Consider the following 25,335-nt stretch of genomic DNA (forward strand, 5'->3'; position numbering starts at 1 on the left):
CTTCATCACAGCAGTGATTCACAGACTTCTGCATACAAAAATTTACTTGGAATGCTTGTTTTAAGTGCTATTCCAGCCTCCACCTCTCCCCCTGTGAAGATCTGAGGTTTGCTAATCGGATTTTTAACCAAAAAGGCTTCTGATGCCTATGGATGATACATGGCACTTTGGGCAACATGGCCCTCAGTATACTGTGATAGGCCACATGAGGCAATAAGGTAATGTAGCTCCTGACTGGCCAATGTAACATAATGATAAGTAAATGGATAGCATTATATGTCAAAATTTATATAAATTATATCTATTTATATAGGTATCAATTATATAGATAAATTTAAATAATAGGCATTAAAGTACAGACTTTCAAGGACAAAACCACCCAAAGAAATGTGCTTCCTGTGGGTGCTGTGTGATACTATCAAGATTCAATTTTGTCATAAGATAGGGGGACGAACACTTAAATCGTTGAACTAGCAGCAGTTTGCAGCTTTGTTTATTGTTTGGGCAGAAGTTTTGAGGAAAGCAATAGATGTTTAATAGTCCTACCAAAGCTAAACCCGTAGTGCTGTTAGGAACACCTTTTGATGGCTTTTGTTTGTTGCAGCATTCCAGTATTTCACAGTTGTATATTAATTTTCATCTTTCTAAGGTAGAGAATAGCATTCTCTTGGGCTTTCCAAAGCTTAAAGAAATGTTAAAACACAAGAAAGAGCTAGTATAGAATTAACACTAGTTGATAGTTTGGGAGAGTGGTGGCAGGAAGGTGATTTGTGTGACTTGTAGGTAACTGGAAACATCTTGGCTGTGCTGGATTAGGGGATAATATCTGGCCTTCTGTATAGACTTTCATTTTAATATCAAAAAGCAAAAATGTTTTGCTGAACATGCTATGTTCGGCATGCTAAAAAATAACAAGTGGTACAACCAGGTCTCGTAAATCTTCATCATCCTGGCTTCCAAGAGCTGTTTTCCTAGTTTCCTCCACTTGCCTAAGTAGTGCTCGGAAAATCAGTGAGACAGTGAATTTTCTTTAATACTAAGGTCGCTCTGGTGTTAATGCAAATTACTTTTTGCATAGGGTATCGGAAATGCAGGACTGGGATCCAACCATCCTTCACTGTCTACTTAACCAATATTAACTAGCTAACATAGTTTCATTGTCTACTTAACCAATACTAACTAGCTAACATAGAGCATTTAAATGCTCTCTATGCAGTATCTCTTCATTCTTAGGAGAATTCTGTAGGTTAGGTACTATTTCTATCACATTTCAGGTGATAATGTAAAGACCCAAAGAAGCGAAATAATTTGAGCCCAGGTAGGCTAACCCCCAGTGAAGACTCGGCATGAAAGCAGATTGGGACTGCCCTCTTCCAGCCTCTTCCCGCCTCTTCCCATCAGCTCAAGCTAGGAGTATACTGCAGTTTGAGAGCAGAAAAACGCCTAGGGAGGCTTGTTAAAATGCCGATTCCAAGATCCACCCCCGGGGAATCTGGAGTATTAACAAACACCCTAAGTGATAATGATATACATGGGGAAACCGCGTTCAAACAGATTAATCTGTTATCCGAGCGCTGTGGCGGGCCGGCGGGGCTGAGCGCGGACAGATGCTGCCCTCCGGCGGTCGCGCCGGCGCAGTGCAACCCCAGGCCGCGGCTGCGCAGTGCCGCCCTCTGGCGGCTCCGCTCCTTCTTCCCATCGGCCTCGGCTTGCGGGCCTTTCAAACATGGAGGAGCGGGAGCGGGGGGCGAGGTCGGCTCTCGCCGGGAGCCCCGCGCGCCCGCCCAGCCCGCGGCTGGATGTCAGCTCTGACAGCTTCGACCCTCTGCTGGCCCTGTACGCGCCCCGCCTGCCGCCCATCCCCTACCCCAACGCACCCTGCTTCAACAACCTGGCCGAGTACGAGAGCTTCCTCAGGACCGGGGTCCGGGGCGGCGGGCGCGGGCGGGCGCGGGGCGCGGCCGCGGGCTCAAGGGTCCCCGCCGCCGCTGCCGGGCTCTCGGCCAGAACCCGTCGCCGCCAGGACGCCCCCGCTCCAGACCCCGAGCGCATCCAGCGCCTCCGTCGCCTCATGGTGGCCAAGGAGGAAGGGGACGGGGCCGCTGGGACGCGCCGGCGGGGTCCGGGTCGGAGCAGGAAGGCGCCGCGCAACGTGCTCACGCGAATGCCCTGTGAGTCCTGCGGGGGCGGACGGGGCGGGGCGGTGGGGGGGACGAGGGCCCAGCCGGCTGCCCGGAAGGTGGTGGCCCACGGGGTGTTTGCAGGGTGCTAGGGGCTTGGCGCAGGTCCACACGCATTAGGGGGAGGGTCTTGGTGAAGGTTGCGGAGCTAATCCGCCACCGTGAGGAGGTTCTGCTTGAGTCATGTGGATAATGGGGGCGTGGGGAGGGTCTTCTGGAGTAATCAAAGGTCTGCATGAGCGGGGAGGTGGGGGTTGAGAGTGCTAAGGCTGTAGAGGTAATAAGGAGCCACGGGAAGGGTCTGCGTGGGTAACGGGTGTAGGTCCGCGGAGGTAACTGGGTCCGTGGAAGTGGCTACAGAGGGGATGAGGTCCCTGCAACGAGGGTCTGCGGGTGTGATGGGGACTTGGAGAGGTGGTGGGGCCCGGAAACGGGACATTACAGGGAGGATCTGCGGAGTTGATGAGAGGTCTTAGGGACCACAGCCAGAGGGGAGGGGCACAACCAGTATTAAGGAAAGGAGAGTGTTTGGTTAGTGGGATTGGGGATGATGGGACGGAGTGTGGGGAGATCTATCTGTTCAGTTAGAACAGGGAACATAATCGCATAACCCCTGCACATTAAGTGACAGCTCCTTCCAGGGTGCTTATAGGAGAAGGGCTACTGGGTCTTGATACACATATGTTTGCATTACCAAGTCACAAGTGCTGGAATGCAGCAGGGACAAATGCCACTAAAACCCAGACACTGTTTCACAGCCACTCTGCCAGGATGGGTGCAGGAGTGTGTCTGTCAGGCTCACATTACCATATGCACAGGTTATTTTAAGTTCTGAAGGTGTAAATGACACAAGGGAATCTCTTGGAGCCTCCTAATAGATCCTTAGAGTAAAGCTGTAAACAGGGAAGGTTGCTAATGTGTGAGTTAGGTCTTAAACAAATGGAATAAAAACAGCCCAGGGTTATGTCTTTTGTCATCTGGCAAACATTTCTGACATCTGCCAGTGAACACAATGACCTAGTTAGCCATTCAAAGCATCTGTATCCTGATAGCTAAACTGTAACATTATTAAATCACTGCTTTTAGAATAGAGGGAGCAATGGAAGCAAGGGAATATTTTGTTTCATTCCTAGACGTGTTTATTAAGAGAGAAACATCCTGAAAAGCTGTGTGCTGTTAGATGTATCTTTGTCAGATCATTTACTGTGACACACAGTGCCAGAGCCTTCTTGCCAAAGCTAGGGTGCACCCCAGCTTGCTTGCCCAACAGTAACACAAAGATAAAGTATGCATGTTCCTAAAATAAGAGCAGTTTGGGGGACCTTATTGCCACTATCAGATCTTGGAAATGCACTTCAAGTGCCAGATTGTAACATTTATTTCCATTTTGCCAGTTGTTGCTTTGCTACAGAGATTGTCAAGGGAAAGACATATTTCTATGTGGGAGTGGTTTTAGCTTTACCTATGGAGCACTCTGCTATATTGGTATGACAGAGCATGAAAACCAGCTTTGTTGATTTCCCATGATTAAATATGTGCCTGGAATTAAGATCTTAGAATGTGCCATAGGCACTGAAAATTTTAATCACATCACTAGAAACAGTTGAGTGTACATGATAGAGATGGGTAGACATCACAGAGAACTGATGAGCTTCAGAAAGCAAGAAGAGTACAGGGGTGTCTGGGTGGCTCAGTTAGTTGAGTGTCCAACTCTTGATTTAGGCTCAGGTCATGATCTCAGGGTTGTGCGATTCAGCCTGAGCCCTGCCTTGGGCTCCCCATTCAGCAGGGAATCTGCTTCTGTCCCTCTCTCTCCCTCTGCCCTTCCCCCTGCTCACGCACACTCTCTGTCTCTCTCTCGAAAATAAATAAATGAATCTTTAAAAAACAAAAAGGAAGAAAGCAAGAAAAGTACAGAAGCAAGGGTGAAGATTAAATTTATTCAGAAAGAGTTCCTGGAAGAGATTGGCTTCAGGTCTCAAAGTTAATTTAAGGAAGTGCATGGCTGAGGATAACAGTAATTATTTAATAGGCTATTGAGGTATAATTTACACATAACAAAATTCACCCTTTTAAAGTGAGTTTTGACAAATGTATAGTTGTGAAATTACCACCACAATCAAGATACAGAACAAATCATCACCTCAGAAAGTTCTCTCATGCCCCTTTTTAAGTCAAGAGACAACTTTATTGTTGCTAATTGTGGATACTGTTATTTAGCTGGTAAGTGCTGTGCACTTGCCAAGCCCTTTAGACGCATTATATAGATACTACTTTATAAATGAGGTCCACTGAGCTTAACTACTTGCCCAGGATCACGTAGCTTGTTAGTTTGCATCTGAGACTTAATGCTGGGTTGTCCAACTCCAGGGCCTGCGTGCCAGGGCCCTTATGCTAATCTCAGGTAAGGGAAGAGGGGAGTACATTCTAAATTCTCATTTTTCTTTGCTTGCTTCTTTTGGTGGGTGGAGGGTGCCACATAAGTGAGGCAGAAAGGTGTGTGTCTAGAGCAATGAGAACTGAATTTGGGTCCAGAGAAGGATTTGTTAAAAACACTTTGAAGACCAGAGTTTCTCTTTGACTTTGTTATGATACTGGGAACCATCGTGTATATTCTTAAGCGAAAAAACTTTTAGGGCAACCTTTCTACTAACTTACTTTCTAGTGGTAAAGTGTATTTGGGGAGGTATAGACCACAGACTCAAGAGTTTGACTGCTGGCTTTTTTAGTTTTGAACACTGGCTCCTGCACTTTCTAGCTGTTTGACCGTAGGCAAGTCACTTAAACTCTGGGAAACCTCAGTTTCCTCATCTGTAAAGTGAGGACAGTAATAGTATCTACCTATAGCTGTTAAGTTTAAGTTAGTTAACCCATTCAAAGCTCTTACATGTAGGGAAATTCTCAATGAATGTTAAATGTCACTGCGATTGTTTTAGATTATTGTTGTGGTTATTGTTTTAGACTGTCATAATTAAAAGCTCCAGGCCAGGATGTATATATACCCTGCCTGTATTGGGTGTTGGCTCAGCTGTTTACTAGGTAAATAACCTTGAGAAATTATTTAAATAAACATTTCTGAGCCTTATTTTCCTCATCTGTAAAGTGGGGCAAAATAATAGTACCTATGTGTTAAAGTTGTGAGGATTAAATAAAATAACATGCATAAAGTTAAACTTAACCCAAGGCCTAGCTCATACCGAGCGCTCAGTAATTGGTGATAATGATGGTGTCAGGGATGATGTGAGGGGAACTGGGAGACTAGACAGATAATAAGCCAATCATCTGATAAGGCTCTGGACTATATTATTGATTGGAGAAGGAGAAAGGAAAGGGTATGTCTTAGTTATTGAGAATCTGTTGTCTGAGCTTAGTGTGGCCACAAGTAGGGAGAAGAATGGAGTTAAGAATGACCTGGCTTTGGAAGGTTGGGGCCTAAGAATAGTGGCAATGGAGAAGGAGATCTGGAAGAATAACAATCTTCAAAGATAAGGTGTATGTTTTTTTGTTGTATTAAATTTTAGAAGACTGGCTCATATATCCATTTGGAGTTTGTTATACAGACTGCTGGAAAGAGATCAGAATGTGCATTCTGATTCAGAATGTGGAGCTCATTTTTGCCTTGGCAGTTTGCTGTGATAGGTGGTGCTAGTGTTATATTTTTGATCACACAAGGAGTGAAGTGATCCCTGGAATTACACCTTATCAAATCTTTGGAAGAAAAAAAAAAGAGAGAAAAGTACAGATATGAGAGTTGAAAGACCCAAGTTTATCATTTGTTTAACCAGAATAAGAAAACTGTTGTTAAGGTATGTGTTTGTGGTTTCTCTCTGGTTTGGGGGCTCAGGGGGTGAAGTAGTACCTCTATTTATTTACAAGTTAGAAAAAGAATGGTGTTTAAGAAAAGAATGGTCTTTCCACTGTTGGTGGAAACACGTGCAGGGGTGAGGGGAAGCAGGGAATGTGTATAGGCAAAGAAACTGATTCAGGCAGTATGATCAGTTTCTAAGAAATTGAATTATAAAGACTTCCTCCTGAAATGAATCTAGAAGATAACTAGTCTAACCTCATTTTATGAATAAGGAAACTCAGACTTGTGGAGAAAAAGTTACTCAAACATTCAAAGTATTTCAAAATATGCTGTTGCTAGAGCAAGGATAGATGATGAGGATCAGACCAAGGTGCTTATGTTCCTTTCCGAGGCCTCTGTTTGCCACACTGCCTTCAGCTGTGCCTTCTTGCCAAATTTTCAATCTGACATAAACTCCTACTTCTCATCTGCTAAGTTACTTTCTTCAAAGAGTATTTTCTTTTATTAATTTATCACTGCCATCATTGATAAGCTGATCTATGAGTGAGGGATAAGGAGGTCAAGAGTAACCTGCTTAGTTATCCAAACTGAAGTGCAGGACTGTTGTTGTCTTTCATGCCACTAGAAACAAAACAGATTTTTTGTGTGTGTTTACTATTGATGGCAATAATCAATCTCCAGAGACTTTTGCCTTGCAAACTTGGGAGGGAAAGACTGAGACTGTGTATGTGTGAGTGTGAGTGTAAGAGTGTGTGTGTGTGCACATGTGGTTTTCTTTTGGAAGGTTTTATATAGTATAGCCATCATATTGTGAAGGCTAAGTTTACGTGAAGTAATAAAAATAAAATTCATCCCTCTTCCCAAGCTCTGAAAAAAAGAATCCATCATAGTAAAAGCTGCAGTTTATAGTCCCAGCATTCTTCCCATGAATTGTCCTATTCTTTTTATGTGATGCTTATCAGCAATCTCATAGGAGCCTAATGCCTAGCAGGTGCCTTTGTATCAGCCAGGCTTGGAATGCAACCAGGTCTCTTCCTCCTAGTGTAAAGATGATGTACATTGGAATCCATCAGCTCCAGAGAGCTTAGGCATGGAGCGTCTTCAGATGGGCGGCCAAAAGTTCATTCTCTCTTAGAGGACTGCACATATTTAAGGGCAGGTGTGTTACATGGTTTGTTTCCTTTAAACATATGAACAAGTTGTTTGGTTTTGGGTTTTTTTGGTAAAGAGTCAAGCTGGATATGTGGTTCATGAGAATTATCCTTAAAAAACTTGTCTTGGGACACCTGGGTGGCTCAGTGGGTTAAGCTTCTGCCTTTGGCCCAGGTCATGATCCCGGAGTCCTGGGATTGAGCCCCACATCGGGCTCCTTGCTCAGCAGGGAGCCTGCTTCTCCCTCTGCCTGCCGCTTCCCTGGCTTTTGCGTGCATGGTCTCTCTCTCTCTCTCTGACAAATAAATAAATAATCTTTAAAAAAAAAGGTTATCTTACCCAGATACAGAACTGAGAAGAATTTTGCTGCTGATGTGTACATTTAATGTGGGGTTTTTCCCAAAAAAACATTTTTAAATAATGGTGCATCTTAGAATCAATGACATCATAGAACACAGGATATACGAGTAGTGAAACATTTGGGTGATAGCCAAATGTACGCTTTATCTCCATCCTGGTGGAATCTTGCCTTATTTCAGTGTCTGTTGCCTGTACTAGTTATGTTGCCCATCGGGCCTTCCTGTTTCCGTAGTGAGGTTGCCACCGCACCATGTTGCCTAATGTTGCTGGAGATGGTCGGGTGGTCTTGGTTGTTAATTCTGGGAATGAGAGCAGATGTTCATGCTATGCTTACTGTTCTTGTCTTGTTTCAGTGCATGAAGGCAGCCCTCTGGGTGAGCTCCATCGCTGTATCCGGGAGGGAGTGAAGGTGAATGTTCACATCCGCACTTTCAAGGGTCTTCGGGGCGTCTGTACAGGCTTCCTCGTCGCATTTGACAAGTTCTGGAATATGGTAATTAAGCCCTTCTCAAGGGTTGGAGAACCTCCTAGGGATTAAATCTTTTATATGTCTAAATGACCTGAGTAACCTTATTTAGGAAAACCTATAGAATAACTTCCCAGAAGAACTAGAATTTTTGCGTTCTCTTGGCCAACAACAAAAGAGTACTTTCTATTGCTTCCTTTTCTTTAAAGAATTGGCTTTCAACCAGGGTAATTTTGCCCTTCTCTCCTTCCTAGGGACAACTGGCAATGTCTGGGGACATTTTTTTAATTGTCACAATTGTGGCATGGGGTATTATTGGTATCTAATGGGTAGAGGCCAGAGGAGTTGCTGCACATCCTACAATACACAAGATAGCCCCCCAACAACAAAGAAGTATCTGGTCCAAAATGTCATTAGTGCTATGGTTAAGAAACCCAGCCTTAAGGAATATTTATTTCAGCTGCTTAGTAATTTTATATCAATTTCCTGCTGACCATTCTTTCATTCATTTCAAAATATTTACTGATTTTCCACTTTGGCTGGTACTTTACCAGTGCTAGGTACAGAAATTTCAGAAAGGAATTTTCACGCTACAGTTTTGGGAAGATAGATGAAGATAGAGGGGAAGCAGGCATACTAATAAGCAAGGTACTTCACATGGTTTTCCTTATGAAGGGAATGCGCCCCCACTCTCCTAGAGGCTTACTGTCTGCTTACTAGATATTTGTAGGAGTGAAGAGACGTTATAGCACAACTACAATATGGGGCAGTTAAAATAAGAACACCAGGCTTTCTGCTGTTTCTTTTTCATCTGGTCTTCCATCTCCAACTTTTCTTTTTCCTGCGTTTTATCTTCATCCATGCATTCTCCTAGATGAGTATAGTAGTTGCTGCCATTTATTAAGCACTTAGCATTTGCTGGATAGTGTACTAAGGGTTTATCTCAATGAATGAGGTTTACTACTGTTCCATTTTACAAATGAAGAAATTGAGGCTAGAGATACTGAATGATTGGCCCAAATTACCCTGTTAGTAAGTGGAGGTCCTAGAACTTTATTCCAGGTCTTTCTGACTCCTAAAATCATGTTTTCAACCACTGTGCAATCAGAAGACCTGGATTTGAATCCTAGCTTTACCACTTGGTAGTTGTGTTACTCTAGGCAAGATAATTTCTCTGAGGCCCACTTTTCTTATATCTAAAATGTAGGGAAAAGTACTTTACTGTTACAATTTTCCCTTTGAAGGAATAGTATTTAAGAGAACATCTTTGATATGATGGTCATGATAATAATCCTGTCAGCTTATATTTGTAGGGTGAGTTATACTTTTCAAATTGATTTCTCATACGTGATGTCATTTGATCCTAAATAGCTGTCCTATGAGGTTTATCTCTGAGAGACAAAAATTCAACAATTCTGTATGTAACCCTGGTTGTTAATACCAGTTCATTGCTGTCATAAGACCTAGAAACTGAGGAAGGAAAAGAAGCAGTAGAATAGTGTTTCCTCAAAGTGCAGCCTAGGGGCATCCTACATCATAATCATGGAGTTCCTGGTTAAAAGAGAAAATTCCTGGGCTTTATCCCAGACCTACTGAGTCAGCATATCTAGGAAGTAGCCTTGGATTTATATTTTAATAAGCTTCTTAGATACTTACGCACACTGAAATTTAAGGACCTCTACCATGCATTTGTAAAGGCCCCTTACCATAGACAAAACCCATATTATATGGTGGTAGCAGCTTGGAAATCTTACTCAGAGGTGCCAGGTATTACCATTTTCTTCTGCCCAAGAGCAGAGTCACTTGTTAAGTTTAGTTCTGCTAAATGAGATGTTTATTCTGCTTTTTAAATTTTTTCCTGGAAGCTGTAAAAATAATATTTTTAATTCTGCCAAATTTTTTTCTCCTTTGGGCTGTTTTTCTAGGCACTTACCGATGTGGATGAGACCTACCGAAAACCTGTTCTAGGCAAAGCATATGAGCGGGATTCTTCATTGACTCTCACTAGGGTAGGCTGTTTCCCCTGACTTCCTGAGTACCCAGCGTGCTTTCAAGCTTAGAAATGGAGATCACTGAGCCTGGTGAACAGGTTTTCCTAGTGGGAGAGCTCATTTGCTGTCCACTATGTATGCCTGGACCAAGATCTTCATTAGTCTCGCTTCTCATGCATTCAGCTAATCACAAATGAGTCTGTGCTTTTGACCTGCATAGTATTTGAGCAACAACTTACCTCTTATAACCTTAAAAGTCTTTCCATTTTATACCACAGAAAAAAGCAGGTGCCTTTTCTCTTGGCATTATTGATTTATCTGTATTATGGCTACACACAGATGATTCATTACTAACTTTTTAAAAATTGCACAGCAAGGAGTCTATAAAACCTAATTAAGCAATCTGGTGTATTTTTCTATATTGAAAGAGGGATGTTGAAGGCCAAAGAGAAGGCTGATATTTATCATTGCTTTCCTTATAGCTGTTTGATCGCCTAAAACTTCAAGATACCTCCAGAAAGGAAGCAGATTCTAAGTCTGCAGTTGAAGACTCCACTCTGTCCAGATATTCCCAGACATCTACTTGGAAGGTGGCTTCAGTGTGGGGAAGAGAAGATACTGACCGGGGCTCACGCAGGCGCTCCCGCTCCGTCCCTTCTTCCCTGCAGGCATCTGCAAGGGAGGAGTCCAGGTCAGAGATGTCAGGGAGGACTACACGGACAGAAGGGTCGAGTGCGGGAGGTACCTTTTCCAGGGCTACCACCCTTTCCAGGGGCCAGCCCCGTAAGAAAAAGCGAAAGCCCAAAGTGGATTACCAGCAGGTATTCACTCGACACATAAATCAGATTTTCATTCGAGGCGAGAATGTCCTGCTGGTTCATCTTGCACAGTGACCAGCTCGGCCTCCCTGGAGCTTTGGTTTTTAGAAATAAAATGCATGAATTGCTGCTATGCTGTATACTAGTATCCCAGTGAAACTCTGAGTTGGAATGATTCCCTCTGGTCCTGCATGTGCAGAGCATAGAGCCAGGCTCCGGCCCTCTGGAAGATGAGCTCCCTCAAGGGGACGCAGGCCTTAGGAGGGTGGGTATTTGCATTAATATCAAGTCAGAAGCTGTACAGAGGAAACAACGTGCATCTTATTTGGTGTCATGGTCGAGTTTAGACACTCAAACCAAATATCAAATCTTCATTTGAATTAGGGGTCATGGTATGAATTAAATTCACCCCACAGATACTAAAAAGATGGGAGGGAAAAAACACCTCAAAAAATAATTTCATTTCTAAAAGCTAGTGCCCTAAGTACTCATGAATTTGATTCTAAGAGTAGCAATATAAATTTCCCTGTAGTCTTGTACCCACAACTTGTAACTGACCTTGGAATTTTGCTCTACACCATTCTCTCTTGATCAAGAAATGTAATTTGTTACCTTTGAATATCTATAAAACTAAGAAAGCTACCAACTTATGAAAGAGTAAAATTTGGATAGCTGGTATGCTCAAAGCAACTGACAACGAATATTCTGTTTTTACCCCTCTCATTATTTAAAGGGATACAGGACTTCAGCAGTCTTCCCCACTTAGCAGAGGTAGCTTCTGAGAATGGCATGCCAGATGGGACTAGAAGATGCTCACGAGGTGGCTTCTTGTCCTTCTCTCACTTCTGTGGCATGGTGCTAGTGCATGTACCCAGTGTATTGCCCTTCTGTATGTAGTGTGAACTGTTCCGTGAGCTTTATGGCAGGTGACTATGACCTTCGTATCTGGCTTCAAAGAGTTCTGCGTGAACTCAGTAGTACGTATGCATCACATGGTTGAGAGTTCCCTTTCCGGTTAGGGCTGGCCTGTGTAGACTAACTTTCAGAATGGTATTTCCATGAAACAGGAGTGGTAGTTTTATTCCCTGGTGTCATACCGAAGAGGTTCTTACAAAGTACAGTGGGTGGCATCTCTAAGGGACACTTTACTCACAGCCTGGCTTGAGTAACGAGAACACTGTAGCCCCCTCTGATACTTCTACTTGAATCATACTATGTGCTTTTTCAATCACTAGTACAGAATAGGCTACATCTAGACACAGACTGTTAGGCAATATTGATTTTTTGTTTTGTTTATATTTGGTTTTATTTTAGAATAACTTATGTTCAAAGTGGGAATAAGAAATAGCTAACTAGGGCGCCTGGGTGGCTCAGTCGTTGAGCGTCTGCCTTCGGCCTGGGTCATGATCCCAGGTTCCTGAGATCGAGCCCCACATCGGGCTCCCTGCTCAGCGGGAAGCCTGCTTCTCCCTCTCCCACTCCCCCTGCTTGTGTTCCCTCTCTCGCTGTGTTGTGTCTCTGTCAAATAAATAAAATCTTTAAGAAAAAAAAAAAAAAAAAAAAAGAAATAGCTAACTAGTTAAAATGTTTGAAAAAAAAAATCCCCCTGCTGTAATTTTTATGTAACTTAGGTAAGCCTTCTGAGAAGCAGGGTGAATATTGTTGAGGGAGTTAGGACACCTGGTCCTTTTGCTAGCTGGGCCACTGGCTCGTCATGTAATGAAAGGAGAGCAGACTTAACCCCTCCGTGCCTCAGGTTTTCCCATCAGACACCTACCTCACAGGGGCACTGAGACAAAGAATTTATGTCTCTAAACATATTTAAGTGCCATGAGTAACTTTTACTAACTATATTTCATAGCTCGGTAAGAGTTCTATGTCTTATGAGCAAGGTAGGTGCTACATGTGAAAGTCATCTCCGTAGGTGTCATAATTATGAACTTGTCCTCAGAAGGCAGTGATATCTTCAGGAATTGTTTTCCATAATCCATTCCTTTCTCCTAAAGGACAATGGAAGTTCTTAGAAGAATATCCTCAATAAAAGAAGAGTAACGTTTCTTTGCTGCTTCCCTCACATCCCAGCCCCAACCCTTTTCTGTTCATCGTCAGAAAGAATTCCCCTTTCCCCTGAACTTTTCAAGGGGTTTGTATGGTAGTACCAAAGGGACAATGCACATCTAAAAATGACACATCCCCAAAGGGGAATTGTGGAAGATGTTTTGTTTCGTTTACTTGTTTTTATTTTAAAATGCATTGTAAATATTCCTCGTTAGAGCCATATCGGATACAATAAACATTTAGAGAGGTTCCATGTTACAAAGTCAAGCAATTATCTTTGGAATCTGCTCATCTAATCCTCTTCTAAATAGTATGTCTAAAATCTCAGTTTCTCAATTAATAGTTATCTTGTTTAATCATCAGGTACCCCTGCCTCTACCTCTTTACCAGTCTTTCCTGTTAGATGTCCTCCTCTGTCTGCCCTTCTGTCCCTCAGCTAGAAGTTGCAATAGATACCAGGTTTTCCCAATAAAGTAAAAGTTTGGTATCAAAAGGAATATATCAGTTTCCATTCATTTTAGTGCCTGACTAAATCTAACGTGATTTATTTTAAACACATGCTGCATTTTCATGTTTGTATATAATTTTCATATGTCCAGATAACGATTGGTTTGCTACTTTTCTGTCCAATCTAATAATTCTGGCTCTGAAAATTATTTTAAACTCATGTGATCAGTCTGATGTGCCCATATACCCCCATTTATTGGTTTGGTTTGGACAGTGATTCTAGGATGAATACTACTTAGTAAATATGCTGTTTTGTACAAAGTATGACAATTCTTTTTTAGGGAAGTCAGTTTTTAAAATTATTGCCTTTTCTTTATTATTGTAGAAATTTTTCAAAAGGAAGAAAAAATTGGTTCTAATAACCTGTGTGCTGCTCAAAATATGTCATCACCTAGAACATTATAGTAAGTTGCTATGAAAATAACTGAAGTCTTCCTCAGGAGAAGGAAAGAAAAAGAGAAAGTAACAGAATGGTAGAGTTCTGGAGGCCCCCACGAGCTCACTTGAGGGGGGCCCTACACAGCTGAAATGCAACAAAACTGGTTTCTAGTATTCTCCAGGGATGTGGGCTTAGGACAATTGGTAGGAATAAGACTTATTTTTGAACATCCAGTTTGGGTTCTTCAAGTAATCTCTAGACATGGGAATCCGTTTCCGAGACAGTTCATGGGGCGTACCTGTGCACTTCTCGAGGTCTTCTCAGGAGCACTGAGCAACAGGAGATGTGGTTTCACACCCAGAATGATTTCATGTGCCATTCTTTGTACACAGAGGTGATTCTATGCCTCTACCACCAGGAGAACTTCCGCTTTAGGTTGTTTGTTCCAGTACTTGGGAAGCATTTATGCTCCGTTCAGAGACCATCTTATGAAGGCAGGCCGTTTGTGAGATGGTTAGCCAGCGTTAGCAGTGTCTGTGGCTTTAGACCAGTAGGTTCCTTGCTCTCTGTGCATGGTGCATATCAAGTCAGAAAGCCTAGAAACCATTCGCAGATGGCTTTAGACCAGTCGGTTCCTTGCTCTCTGTGCATGGTGCATATCAAGTCAGAAAGCCGAGAAACCATTCGCAGATGGCTTTAGACCAGTCGGTTCCTTGCTCTCTGTGCATGGTGCATATCAAGTCAGAAAGCCGAGAAACCATTCGCAGATGGCTTTAGACCAGTCGGTCCCTTGCTCTCTGTGCATGGTGCATATCAAGTCAGAAAGCCTAGAAACCATTCGCAGATGGCTTTAGACCAGTCGGTTCCTTGCTCTCTGTGCATGGTGCATATCAAGTCAGAAAGCCGAGAAACCATTCGCAGATGGCTTTAGACCAGTCGGTTCCTTGCTCTCTGTGCATGGTGCATATCAAGTCAGAAAGCCAAGAAACCATTCGCAGATGGCTTTAGACCAGTCGGTCCCTTGCTCTCTGTGCATGGTGCATATTAAGTCAGAAAGCCGAGAAACCATTCACATTAAAGTCTAGATGCATGAGAATCCTTGCTCTGAGTTGTTAGTGGGTCAGGAGGGGCTCCATCTCTCCTCGTGGTAAAATTATCCAGCAGTACCTTTAGAGATTGTCAAGGCATGAACTATGAGCTGCCTTTAATCTTCAGAAGCTGTGTACAGAAGTCTAGGTATACCACTTACCCCTTGAGAGAAAAATAGAACCCTAACTTGATGCTGAGGGGTTTTGTATTTCTATTTGCACTATCCCCATAGCTACTGACATGGGCAAATTCATGAAATGGAATTGATTCTGTACATTTTCTCTTAATTTTTGCCTTTAGGAAAAATTAAAATTCTTCAAAGACAGCTAGCTGTCACTGGTGCTGCCCCAAAGCTTTCCCATTTGTATGTATTTTTTATGAATGAAATGGTCGCTACAGGAAGGCCAAGGTTCATCTAAGAGGATCATGGTATAAATACAATGGTTTAGCAACTGTTTTAATTTTTCTTTTCCTGTGCCAGATACAGACTACAGTCAACCCCTTTTCAGTAGCTTCTGTTCATCAGCCTATGTCTTCCTGGGCAGTAACTCCCAGATGCTTTTCTTAGTGATTATAAAGCAAGAAAATCTTATCTGGGCCTATGTTGCAAAGGTGGGTGGTCTACTTTCTGGCAAATTGAGTTGATGGATTTTAGATAAGCCTTTGGGGTTCCTGTCACAGGTTCCTGGGCTCTGAGGAAGGGTTGCACCTCTTTTACTCTGAGTGTTTTGAGTATTTTTCAAGTGTTTGTAAGTTCTCTTACACTCCTCTAATAAAAATGAAAGCTATCTGTCAAGGAATGGCTTTGGATGGTTCAGAGATCTGGGGGAAAAGAAGTAAGTACACCTGAGACATTCAGTTGGTCTTTTATTTATTTAGAATGAAAAGTATTTTGATAAGCTCCCAGACTTAGTACTGCTTTAAAAACACTCTGAAAAGATGGCAGCTGTCCCTCAGGAAAGCCATAAAAGCTACTCCCAATACATCGCAATTGCTTTTGATTTTTAGTCCTTTGGAGCAAATGTCTGATGTTATGTCTGATGTTATGTTTTTAGAGCTGTGGGGGGAAATGTCTAAACAGTTTTAGGGGGTAGTATTGAAATGATTATCTGGCTGAATTACGTGTGAGCTAGATTCTAGGGCAGCTGTCCAGGTCTTTTTCTGTTGTCCTGACAGTAACGCAGGTAGTGAGCCGTGTCTTGAAAAGTGATTTGCTTATTTCCTACTGACATCTAAAGACATTAGCCTTCTGTTTGGCAACCCTGGGGGTACCCCTCTGCACCGTGACTTATTAATGTTTTTTTAGACAAGGCTAACCTGGACGACTCTCTGTATTCTAGTTTCAGTATTCATATACCAGCTGCTAAAAGAAAAACCATAACTTATAATCTTTTCTTGAAATTACTTCCTAATTGTGAAGTTCACCTAAATTCTTCATGTTTCGGGAGGATTGCTGCTAGTAATGTCAGTTTGCAGTGTTCTACTTTAGGTGTGTGTCACATGGGAGTCTGGAATCTGTAATAAATATGATTGTATTAATGTACTGACTGCTTTGTCTCTGCTGATTTTGAGGGGTGATGGAGGGGAGGAGGCGTGGGAGTCTATGACCAAGTGAAGACACACCTAGAAAGTTAATGCGTTTCAAGCCTTCTGCCATCTCATTGTTGTAACCTTGTACCTTTTCTTTACCAAAGCACACATATCTACATCAACTCTCCTTGTGTGGCTTTGTTCTTCCATGTTTATTAGAAGCTCATGCTTAGAAAAGGAACTTGGCCCACATTGTGAATTATCTCTTCTAAACTCCAAGCAATGGTAATTGCCCTGTGAATTTATTCTACCTAATAGCTCACTGGCATTAACCTCCTCTCTTCGTGATCTGCTAAGATCACCCTTCACTCTGCTCCCTCTGAGGGTTTGACCACATTTGACTAATTGATCCTCACATGGCTCCGGAAATATTTGAATTTGTCACTAGCTTCCCTCTGTGCATGTACAAGGAAGTTGAACTGCCCCAAGATTTGCCACATGAATTACTTGATCTCCTCTATGTGCTTCCAGAACTGAGTGACCTGGGTAAGGTAGACAAAAATCACACTGATACTTAGAGAGGGAAAACTCAAGTTAACCGTCAAGACCCAGTTCCCCACTTTCAAAGAATATATTAAGCTGGGCTTAGCCGACATACAAGAAATTTCTAACCACTACAGTGGAGGGAAGGGAGGCAAGACCCACATGCTCTAATTCTTCCCCCTTGCTTGTTTGTTTTGTATCTCAAAGACTTCTGATTAAATGAGAATGTCCTCATTAATCAAAAAAAGGCAGGACCGTCAGCTAGCTTGACATTTAAAATGTACAGTGACAGTTAAATATTGGCAGGGGGATGGAAGCCAGTGGAATGAGAGATATCTATTCTCTTTCCCTAAGCTTCCCGGATTCCAGTGGCAAGTTTATTGCCCCACCACATTCTTTCCTGAATAGAAGTGGAGCGCTCCTCAGTCTGCTCAGGTGCCACTAGGTGGCAGTGGATTAAAGAGAACTGCTAAACCGGAGGCCCCAGAAGGACTTGAGTCTCCCGGATCTCCAGTCATGGCTACAATTCATTGTTAAAAGCCCACCAGTCTGAACCGAGATAATCAAGGAGAAACAAGCTATAATCAACCCAAGTGGCAATATAAACGTTTCTTCCCAATACTGGATTTGCCTAATTTGAAGCCTAGGAAACCTGACTGATGGCAATCAGCCAGTGGATGTGCTTGAAGAAGAATGGTCAACAGCGAGCTTGCCCAGCGTCCCGTGTTTCAGGGGGCTGTCACCGGTCTCAGGTCATGGGGTTCCTTGTTTCTTCTCCGCATCTGGTCAGCTCCACCCGGCCTCTTTCCAGCTGCTGGCTAAGAAGTACCCCGCGCAAACGGTCTCAATGCCCCTGTTTCTTAGCAGTTTTCTCACTTTTGGAAACAAGTCAGTTTCACCCAATGTTGATGCCCGGGAGCCTGCTTGTAAGAAAGTTTTCATCTGTCTTAAGGTTCCATGATCAGAATGGAGTCTCCACTCTGAGACCAAGCAAATATGCTCCTGAGTCAAAGGAAAACTTATAGTAGACACAGAAAAGTCTATTGTTTTAGGCTGGACTCTGGGGGCAGAAGGGGTGGGTGGGCAGTGGTAGTAAGTCTCCTATACCACTTAACGTCAAGGCCCTCAAAAGACCTTGTCCCCTCTACCTCAAGAAATAATTTCTCAGAAGCCTATAGTAAAGAGGAATACAGAATGTGAAATAATAAATAGGTAAAGTCTCCAAATGAGTAACTAAAGATAAGATTATAATTAAAAACTATCTCATGGCTTTTTGGACCATGGCAACTTGCACCATGTTTCACTCAAATCATGCTATGTGAAGGGGCAGAGGACAGATCAGGCAATAAGAAATACTGTCATTTTTGAGCATTTCAGCCCTGTGCCAAGCATATTATATATATTACCTTATTTAAATGCAACCACCAAGAGAAAGATTTTATCCCTCTTACATATGTGAGGCAACTAAAACAAAGTAACTTGGGACGCCTGGGTGGCTCAATTGGTTAAGCATATGCCTTCAGCTCAGGTCATGATCTTGAGGTCCTGGGATCACCCTGCTTTGGGCTTCCCTGCTCAGTGGGGAGTCTGCCTCACCCTTTTCCCTGCTTGTGCTCTCTCTCAAATAAAATCTTAAACACACACACACACACACACACACACACAGAAAGTAACTTGCCAGCATCTCTTTGCTAATCAATGGCAAATTTGGGATACTCTCTAGGTCTGTCTGACTCTTGAGTTTATTTTAGCCAGCTGTAACTTAAAAATACCAAATTTCTCAGGCATTGACCAGGAAACTGACAAAGCTGAGTCATCCCCTCCAATTAATCAGAAACCAGAGGGTTGAGTTAAAACATGGTTTGGTGATCTGCTTCAAGTTTCTCTAGTCCCTTCTGATTCATACTGTTATTTAGGTGGAAGTGAACATACACACAGGGCTTCATGGCTTCCAAAGAGGATGAGGGTGGTGGGCACCCCCCGGGCAGCAGGCCCACTGTGGCTCTGGGAATAGTGGCTGCCAAGTGAGCACCAGGAGGTATTTCATCCACCAGTAAGTTTGGCCCTGGAAGGGGTATCGATCCAATAGCCTTGTTAAAAAGCAGATGAGATGGGGTGACGTAGTGGTCTTTCCCAGCTCTTCAATATGCATTAGAAAGTCTGCTGTCCCTTTCCTTCCAGTGTTCTCCAACACTTGGAAAGAATGCGTTCTCTTGGCCTTGACTATATATTCATCTTATTAAGGAAACTCTTGTCAAGGCTAAACTATGGCTGTGCTAAAGCTACAGAAAAATAAAGATTACTTGAAGGCTTACAGTCTTTCTCCTGAGACCTAAAAGGGGGCACAGGCAGAAATGTTTGGCAAGCTCTCTGTCCACCTTGTAGAATTTCCTTTCAACTTGATAATTTGTTAATTTCTAGAATACAGCAATCCTGGGAGGAGCTCGCTATCGTAGCCTCTTGCACTAATTACTTTGGAGCCTCAATTTCCTGATCTCTAAAGTAGGGATTATCCTATATCAACCCTACCTCACAAGGTGGGTGTCAGAAAGTGCTTGGTCCAGACAGCAAGCACTTAATGTCATTTATACTGTGATGAGCTTGCTGTGAGATGCTTAGCATTCTTTACTTCTCTGTGCTTGCATTCTGTGTCCTGAGACCTGGCCTGGCAAACAGATGGACAGAGCAGAATGCTGTTGTCATCCTTTTTTCTAGCACACAGGTGTTTGAAAGATTGTTCTCTGGCTTCTTGAGTTCTCTGTGCTTTCTTATTTGGCTTTCCCTGGGTTAAAACTTCAGAATATCATCAACTTCTCCACTGCTGGGAGAGCAGTGTGCTCCCCCAGGAATGACTTTAGGCTCCACGGGACATTCATTAGTTGGGGTTACAAGAGGACCACAGGGCACTGGAATGGTAATTTCCTACATGGGACCCCAGTGACCCAGAGCGAGCTAGCTCAGCTGGTCTGAGCATGTGGCTAATGAGGGAAGGGTCATGGTTTCACTCCTGTGTGGGCCAATTAGTGTCACGTGGAAAAGCACGCTCCCGGGGCATCAGGCAGCAGCCTTACATGTGTGTGGCACTGGTCTCCAGGATGGTTCAGTGTGGCCATCATCACTGTCAGAAACTCAACCCAAAGCCTACACCTTCTTTCTTTTTATTACATAGCCCATTGTTTCCAAAACATGGGTCATTTGCAGAGCACTCTCACAATTTTTGCTTTATCCTGCAGACTACCGCTTATTTATTTGGTATTTTTCTATAAATTGACCCCCTTCTAGCTTACACTTAAAAGGAAGCTGTGCATCATTCTACCATCAATGGCAAGTTGGAAAATTTGCCCTAAATCGAAAGCACACATTAAAAGAAACTTAAAACCATTGAAATTAAAATGTTTGTCTTCATACTATCTGCGACACCTCCTGAGCCACAAGTGATCCGTGTACTGCGTGTTAGGAAATGTTGCATCATGTAAGCTTCATGTGTTTTATAATACACACACTGTTCCATAATAAAATGGTCACATCAGCAAAAACAGTATTATGAAGCAACTGCTTCAGTGGGAAGAGTTGGGATCAGTGAATGGGGAGTTTCACACTTGAAGCGATGAAATTATTCTTGCAGGAATTTCAACACCAAAGGTCTTTCTAAATGCCGTAAATGTATAGCTATAAAACCTCAACTCTGAACAAATCCGGAGTTTAATTTACATCTAGCTTTTGCTCAGAAGTCATGGTTTTTGTTCGCACTCTCTACTCATACTATCATTAACATTGTGCTTCTTACACGTCCTTATCATTATCAGCTGTTTTATGATAAACAAAGCACAAATATGCAAAGCAGATGTGTTGAGCGCACAACATCTTTGTTCCCCTCCAGTCATGAGCCAGTTCACACTAATCTGCCTAGTTGGCCAGTTCCTTATAGAGATCAAATTATAACCAATAGTGGTGTTGGTAATAAAAATGTATTCCCTAATTAATTGAGCATGTTACATCCAATCCAGTTATGAAAATGTGCACTGGAGGACAAATACACATAAAAAGATACACACACGCCTCTTCAAGGTTGAGAGAAGGCCCAGCCACTTCCATTATTGGAGGCTCCCAATACACTAAAAAAAATGAAGAAAGGTCAAAGCCAAGTTGCAAACTTCGTGGTATATTTTAAAAATTCAAGTTGAATGATAGCTTTCCATCCTCTTTGTGTACCTGTGAGTAGGTGTGTAGCCTCATTTAGAAAGAGCCCCAAGTCTGTATGTGAGGCCTTTGTGAATGTGAAGTCCAGAAGGTCCTCCCTTCCTGCCCTCGTTAGGTTCAAATATACCATAAGGCAGAGCATAACATTTTAGCAACGTAGAAACACAGAGTCATCCAGGGTGTATTTCCTTCTCCTGTCTCCTCCCTTACCTTGTGGACTCTTGCTAAAACCACTCCTGTTATTTTGGTGCTGCTTGGGTTTCACACGTTTACAGTTTTCTCATCATCCTTGGAAAGCCACTGATTGGTAGCAGGAGGGCCAGGCCATTTTATAAGTGCCAGAACACTTACTTAGATCAGAAAATCAGAATATTAAGAAGCAGGGATGCAGTTATAGTTTTCTTCCACTGCACGTAGACCTGATGAGTGCTTTCACCACAAGAACTGCTTAATGGCCGCACACTCGTGCACGTGTGAACACACACCCACACACAGTACAGAGCAAGGAAAGGACTCCATGCCGTTAACATCTACTAAGTTCTCAGTGCACGATTCTTGCTGAAACAGTATAACTGTGTAATGGGGAGTGTTGTGTATGTATTTATGTAAAATAGTATAAAATAGTATTTACTTAAGGATATCTGTTGGGATTCTATTTGTATGACCTTGTTCTAAGATTGATGCATACTTGTGATCTTTGCCTCTCAGGGCAGAAAGCAATTAGTTCATTTGGTATTCTGTGTGAGAAATCTTAGGCCTGTGTATGGCCTCTTCCCTACCCTTGCCAGGCCCAATTATGCCTCAGCTGAGTCCTCTTCCCCCCCGCTTCTCCCCGGTCCCCAGAGTTCATCTGAGCACATCTGTTGCTCCATGAAAAGTGTTTTGGCAGAAACTTCCCTCCCCTGTGCTGGGAGTATCTGTCCTCACTGGCTTGGAACTGTTTTTGCTTATTTTATTTAAAAAAAAAAAAAAATATATATATATATATATATATATAATATACACACACATGTATATACACATAGACACATTTATATATCCTTATATATTAATATATATGTGTCATTTTATTTTCTTTTTTAAAGATTTTATTTATTTATTTGACAGAGGGAGACACAGCAAGAGAGGGAACACAAGCAGGGGAGTGGGAGAGGGAGAAGCAGGCTTCCCGCCGAGCAGGGAGCCTGATGTGGGGCTCGATTCCAGGACCCTGGGATCATGACCTGAGCCGAAGGCAGACGCTTAACGGCTGAGCCACCCAGGCGCCCCTATATGTGTCATTTTAATAGAGAGACCAACATTATGTATGACATCAAACCAAAAGTAGTATCGATTCCAATTCCAAAATGGTTAGGAGAAACTGCTTTAAACCCTCACATGCCAGAGGAGGAGCCTGGAAGGATTCAGAATGTTTCCTTCCAGCTCTCCCTTCCACTTCGGTCCTTCCTACATATAACACTCAGTGATCATAACTTAAATCTACATTCTCTTACACTGAGTGGGTATATTCAAAATTTAATACTAACTCTTCATATTGAAAAATATTGGCCAGGACCTGGTAGACCTATTTCAGGTACAGAGATCTTCTTACCAGAACGTAACATGCCTAGGAAGCCATCCCACACCGGACTGCCCAAACGGTATGCCATGGCCTCTTGAGTGATGTAATTGATGCCTCGGTTCTCGGGGCAGCTACAACCTCTGGACCAGTCACCTCCAGCCGGAGCATCGGCAGCTTCATCAGGGTCCCTGGAGGGTGGCTGAGTGGAACAAGGTGGGAAGGTGTAGCCCATAGTCATGTGAACATTGAACCTGGTGAGCCTGATGATATCCAGATTGTTACGCTCCGTGTCAAGGGGCCAAACACAGACGCTAAGAAGTTGCTTCACAGCTCAGCAGCCAGCGGTAACACATGCCATTGCCCATTGTGGGCAAAGGCACCGTCTGCCTGCTCCCAGAGGGGTTTGTGTTCCAGGTGCCCCAGATGCCAACACCAGCTATGTAACTTGCAGGGCCCAGTGGAAAGTGAAAATGCAGGGCTACTTGGCCAAAAATCATTTCAAGATGCCAACAACAGAGCCTGAAACCAAGAATGGGGTGCTTTGGAGGGTGGGGTCCCGTATGGCTGTCTAGGTCGCACACCCATGAAGCTGGCCCTGCAAGAAGCAGAGCTCCAGGCCAAAGTACAGCCAGTCGCAATTTCCACCGGGGGGGGGGGGGGGGGGGCAGTGAGGTTCTTGGCGGGTACAGCACTGAATCTGTCTTCACACATATTGGATTCTTCCCTCCGTGACTGGCGTGCCCTTTCAGAGGTGTCCAAGTCGGCTGTGCTTGGTAACTATGTGTGAGTGGTCTATGAATTAAAGCATTTTTATTATTTTGAAATAATTTGGTTTGAAAAAGTTCCCAAAGATTTGAAATCCAGTCACACAATCTCAAGGAATTTCAATAGGACCATTGTCAGTGAAAGAAAAAGTACTGTTAGATTCTTTAAGTATGACTCAAATATTATTAAATTTGAAATGGCTTCAAAAAATGTTTTACTTTGTGGGTATTACTAACCTGTATGAACAAAGTTTATTGTTAGTGATGACTATCAAGAATTTGAAGAGACTATGATTAAAGAGTCTTGACTATTACAAAAGTCTTCATCAGGAATTGCTATTTGAAGCATAAAATCTGCTGTAAAAAGCTATATTCATAAAAAGCAAATGCTAATTTCTCATTAAAAATTAAAGACATTATTTTTTGGGAAGTTTATACAAGTTCAGTATTTAATATCTTCCTTATATTTTGAATTTTATTTTCTTATAATTGTATAATATAAAGAGAAAGAATGATGAAGGCTTTTGCCAAGCCCCATACAGATGCCCTAAGTCCCCTTCAGTTTACCCTAGTGTGTACCTTAAAATATTGTCATTTTCTCTGTGTGTTAGGAAGTAAAAAATGTTGGAAGCAGCAATATAGCCAGCAGCTCTCTCAAGGGGTCAGAAGCAGCTCATCTGCTTTCAGCTACTAGTGATGGCAGAGGCTATTGGACTGCAACTTGGCAAATCAAGGCATGACTGAAACAGAATTCAACCATGGCGACAATTCATAGTATTTTATAGAACTGTTGAAATGATTATATGAGTACTACATGTAAAGTGCTTAGAACAATGCCTGGAACACGGGAAATGCTCAATTGTTGACAATTACTATTACCTGGCACCGAGGATAACTAGTAAGTTGACAAATTCTGTTGAATCGTGTCCACAATGCCTCAGCTCTGTTCTCGACCTCACTTTCCATTTCTCCTGTTCCGTCCCACCATAGTTCAGTGTCATATCACTGCTCAACTGGACAGTTATATTAGCCTCTTAATTTGTCTTTCAGCTTTCAGTGTCTTCATTTTTGACCCATCTGGTTCAGTCAAGATGCTTTAGGTGGCAAGTAACAGAATATCCAACTGAAACTTATTCTTTCATATAGTAGGACATCCAAAGTTTCCAGAGTTGGTTCAGCTACTCAACAGTATCAGAGCTCTCAGGTTTAGGGAGTCTGTGTGTGTGTGTGTGTGTGTGCATGCACGCGCACACGCATACTGTTTTGTTTGTTTTGCCTTCCCCCCTCCATGGTCTCAATATGGCCACTATAGCACCAAGTATTACCTTCATTAATGATGATATACAAAAGCATGGAGGGAAAGTGTGTACTTGTGGGTCTCTTTTTATCAGGAAGGAAAATTCTTCCAAAAATCCTCTTAGAGTTCCTCAGAACACATCCACCATAAACTAATCCACAGGCAAAGGGCAGTGGAATTACAATAATAAATTTAGACTTTTCATCATTTATCCCTGGGCCTACATTCCCTAAGCATAGTACTAGTCCTGTAGCCAAACAGAACTGGGATTGTGATAGCCAGGAAAGAACAAAGGGTCTTGAGTAAACAACCAACAGTTTCAGCCAGTCCTTCCTACACACCACTGGTAGATTCATCAAGCATTTCTTGCTTGAACAAGACTTCTCAGCCTGCTGGGTGAAGTCCCTGTCTCTTCACCTGGAAGTAAGTGTTTGGGCCCTAATTTAGCAGAGGAGTTCAGATTTCACCAGCAAAATCCTCTTGCAGTATCCTATACTTTTCCTTCATAGCCTGTTATCACCTTTTGTAATTTACATGAATTTAGAGAAGTGCATGACTAGTATCTCTAGTCCCTAAATTCCATTAGGACTGTGTCTGTTTGGCTCACCATACTCAACACTTAACACAGTTCT

At 42.7% G+C, this 25,335-nt stretch overlaps 1 protein-coding gene across 1 annotated transcript; it reads left to right on the forward strand.

Moving 5' to 3' along the window:
- The first annotated feature begins 1,711 nt into the window (after positions 1-1,711).
- On the forward strand, positions 1,712-16,351 carry LSM11 (LSM11, U7 small nuclear RNA associated). The gene is made up of 4 exons (XM_036096246.2): positions 1,712-2,171; positions 7,854-7,993; positions 9,892-9,975; positions 10,440-16,351. Exons 1-4 carry the CDS (start codon positions 1,727-1,729, stop codon positions 10,848-10,850), a joined length of 1,080 nt encoding a protein of 359 aa, XP_035952139.1. The 5' UTR covers positions 1,712-1,726; the 3' UTR covers positions 10,851-16,351.
- The last annotated feature ends 8,984 nt before the right edge of the window (positions 16,352-25,335 follow it).

The sequence above is a fragment of the Halichoerus grypus genome, chromosome 2, assembly GCF_964656455.1.
Source record: "Halichoerus grypus chromosome 2, mHalGry1.hap1.1, whole genome shotgun sequence".
In the NCBI taxonomy this organism is placed as follows: domain Eukaryota; kingdom Metazoa; phylum Chordata; class Mammalia; order Carnivora; family Phocidae; genus Halichoerus; species Halichoerus grypus.